The sequence below is a fragment of the Apus apus genome, chromosome 3, assembly GCF_020740795.1.
Source record: "Apus apus isolate bApuApu2 chromosome 3, bApuApu2.pri.cur, whole genome shotgun sequence".
Taxonomy (NCBI): Eukaryota; Metazoa; Chordata; class Aves; order Apodiformes; family Apodidae; genus Apus; species Apus apus.
This window is the reverse complement of record NC_067284.1, coordinates 90,054,740-90,057,729: the sequence shown is the minus strand read 5'-3', so window position 1 is coordinate 90,057,729 and position 2,990 is coordinate 90,054,740. Positions and strand designations below refer to the sequence as shown.

Below are 2,990 nucleotides of genomic sequence, written 5' to 3'. Positions count from 1 at the left end.
CTGTTAAGGAATATACTAAGGTGGTGCTATTTATTTGTTCTGTATTTCCCTCAATACACTGATTGCCCCTGTCAAACAGAATTTCTGAAAGTAAAATTTAATTTACTCTCATTTCTTGTGGTGTAAAGTCAATGTGAAGTCAGTGTCCTATATTCTCATGTATCATTCATCAGCTCTATGAATAAGCATCCCATATGTAAGACAGTATTCTTAATGATTTTGATTCAAACCATCCACTTCTCACAACTGCACATTGTGCTGCAGAGATATGTGATTTGTTGAGATGCTCATGTGTATTGTTGATATAGTTGAAGCGATGAGATTCTTCTTTGAATAAATGTTTTCTTTCCAGTTGTGTTTTTCTACTTGTTCACATTTCTTGTGCTGGGTTCCCAATCCAATCTACTTTGTTCTCTTTTCAGAAATCCTTGCGAAAGAATTTTGAAGACCTGAACATATTGCTCTTTTTGAGAAGTGTACTGCCAAAATGAATTCTGTAAGTACTTGGTAAAATATATTAACACATCAATAAACAGTTAGTCTGAAAGCTCTTTAGGGCTGCTGGTCAACATGCCCAAATCTCAGGAGTGACTAGCTGAAGAGATGTTTCTGACAGCAGAGGTCATTATCAAAACACACTGTTTATTGGGTTTGCACCATCCTAACGTAACTACAGGTTTGGTGTCCGTGGTGCAGGTAGCTGTGTCTCAGTCTTGTCATCCTGGACTTCCTGTCTAGCTAAGTGGAGAGAAGTATTATTTTTAGTTGGGCTGTGCAGTGGGTGGAAACAGTGTCAAACAAATAGCACTGGAGAATACAACAGTGCTGTGGGCTACCTTAAAATGAGTTTGATATAGACCTGAAGCTGAGACTTGGGAAGGACTGGATAGAAGTATCACAGTTATCATAAGAGAAATGTCACTTTAATTTCAAATCAGCAAGCCTTATGACACTTGTATGTAAAATTTTGAAAGATTTCCAAAGTACATTGTATTTGTATGACTTGGTTATCTATCATCTTTCTACTATACTGAAATTAGAGATTAACTGGTATGTGTTAACTGGTGATGTTCTTTTTTACAGACAGAGCCTAATACCACAGATTATACTGCAGATCCCTGCTATTTAGACATTGATTGTCTACTAGCACAAGTCGCACAGCCTTGTTCCAAGTTGGAAGTCAGGAACTTCACCAAAGCATTTCTGCCAGTTGCGTATTCATTGATCTGTATCATCGGCCTAGTCGGTAATGTCTTTGTAGTGATGACCTTTGCTTTGTACGAAAGAGCCAAGTCCATGACAGATGTGTACCTCTTCAACATGGCCATAGCAGACATCCTGTTTGTTCTCACTCTCCCACTCTGGGCAGTGTACTATGCTGCTGACAAATGGATTTTCGGTGATTTCCTTTGCAAAATGACTAAAGGTATCTATGCAATCAACTTCAGCTGTGGCATGCTCCTTTTGGCCTTTATCAGCATCGACCGGTACATTGCTATCGTGCAGGCAACAAAGTCATTTAAACTCAGGGCAAGAACACTGGCACATAGTAAACTCATTTGTTTGGTTGTGTGGCTGTCATCAATTTTAATCTCCACTTCCTCTTTTCTATACAATGAAAGTTACAGCTTCTCGTCCAATGAAACCAAAGAGGTCTGCGATCAAAGATTTGACAGAAGGTCTGAAAGCAAGGTGTTGAAATCACTGCTGCTCTGTCTACAAGTTGGATTTGGATTTTTTATACCTTTCATGTTCATGCTTTTTTGTTATACGTTCATTGTAAAATCCTTACAACAAGCTCAGAATTCCAACAGGAACAAAGCAATCCGAGTGATTGTATTAATTGTAGCTGTTTTCCTAGTTTGCCAGGTACCTTATAACATTGTTCTTCTTGTGACGGCCATAAATATGGGCAAGGTAGGTAAGTCTTGTGAAAACGAAAATATAATGGCCTATGCAAAATACTCCACTGAAACCATAGCATTTTTACACTGTTGTCTGAACCCCGTGCTCTATGCATTTATTGGAGTGAAGTTCAGAAGTTATTTTGTGAAGATAATGAGGGACCTGTGTTTCATGAGATACAAGAAATACAATAAACGTACGAACTCTGATACTAATAATTCAAGACACACTAGTGAAATTCTCATTGACAATGCATCCTCTTTTCCTATATAATACAATTTGAAAAATATTTTTACTGAAGGACTCTTCTCACCAAGTAACTCAAACCAGAGTGACTGCACCTGTGACAAGAAGTCATCTGGGCTCCTCTAAGGGAGCTCACACAATCTACAACTCCCTTCAGGAAAATAATTTAGATAAAAGAATAACACTGTCCTGTGGAAACCTGAATTCTTATTCACCTCTCTTAACATTCACACTCTTCTAAAGTGCATGCCTTTGAATTATCAAGAAAGTGGAGTTTACAGAGGAAACTTCCTTGCCTTCTAAGGAAAAATTGTATTTCATCTGTCCTACATCACTGATACATCCTGAAAGTACTAAGTAAAACTATTAGGTTATGTCCAGGCTCATTCTACTTACATTTATGTTGTTTTTATTAATTACTGTTATCTAGAAATCCTATTTAAGTGTAGGTCTCCACTGTGTTTTTGTTGCAGACAGGTCACTGTGATAATACTAAGCTAAAGAGATGGCATTTGAGCAAAGCATGGCAAGGAAAACAAGCAGAGAAATGAAGAAATAGGCTCAAGACTGCTGGCATAGCTGGGCTTAGGTGTTAGGTCTCATAAATCTTTACCTCGTTCTACAATTCAACTGCTCATCAGGAATTGCTTGCAGCAAGGCTGAGACTGGTCAAAGCAGACAGTGATAGGTTTACTAAAAAGAATATTAAAAAAAAAAAAAAAGAAAATGTTAATTAAAGAGAACAATGAAATATCCACAGGAAGGTTTTCTGACATCTCTTGAGGTTATCTTTTGCATAGAGAATGGAGCTTTGCTTGAGAGACTCTCCTCTTCATGTG

At 37.7% G+C, this 2,990-nt stretch overlaps 1 protein-coding gene across 1 annotated transcript; it reads left to right on the top strand.

Annotated features, from left to right (window-relative positions):
• The first annotated feature begins 487 nt into the window (after positions 1-487).
• CCR6 (C-C motif chemokine receptor 6) lies at positions 488-2,178 on the top strand. Its single transcript, XM_051615050.1, has 2 exons — positions 488-496; positions 1,084-2,178. Exons 1-2 carry the CDS (start codon positions 488-490, stop codon positions 2,176-2,178), a joined length of 1,104 nt encoding a protein of 367 aa, XP_051471010.1.
• Positions 2,179-2,990: the final 812 nt, after the last annotated feature.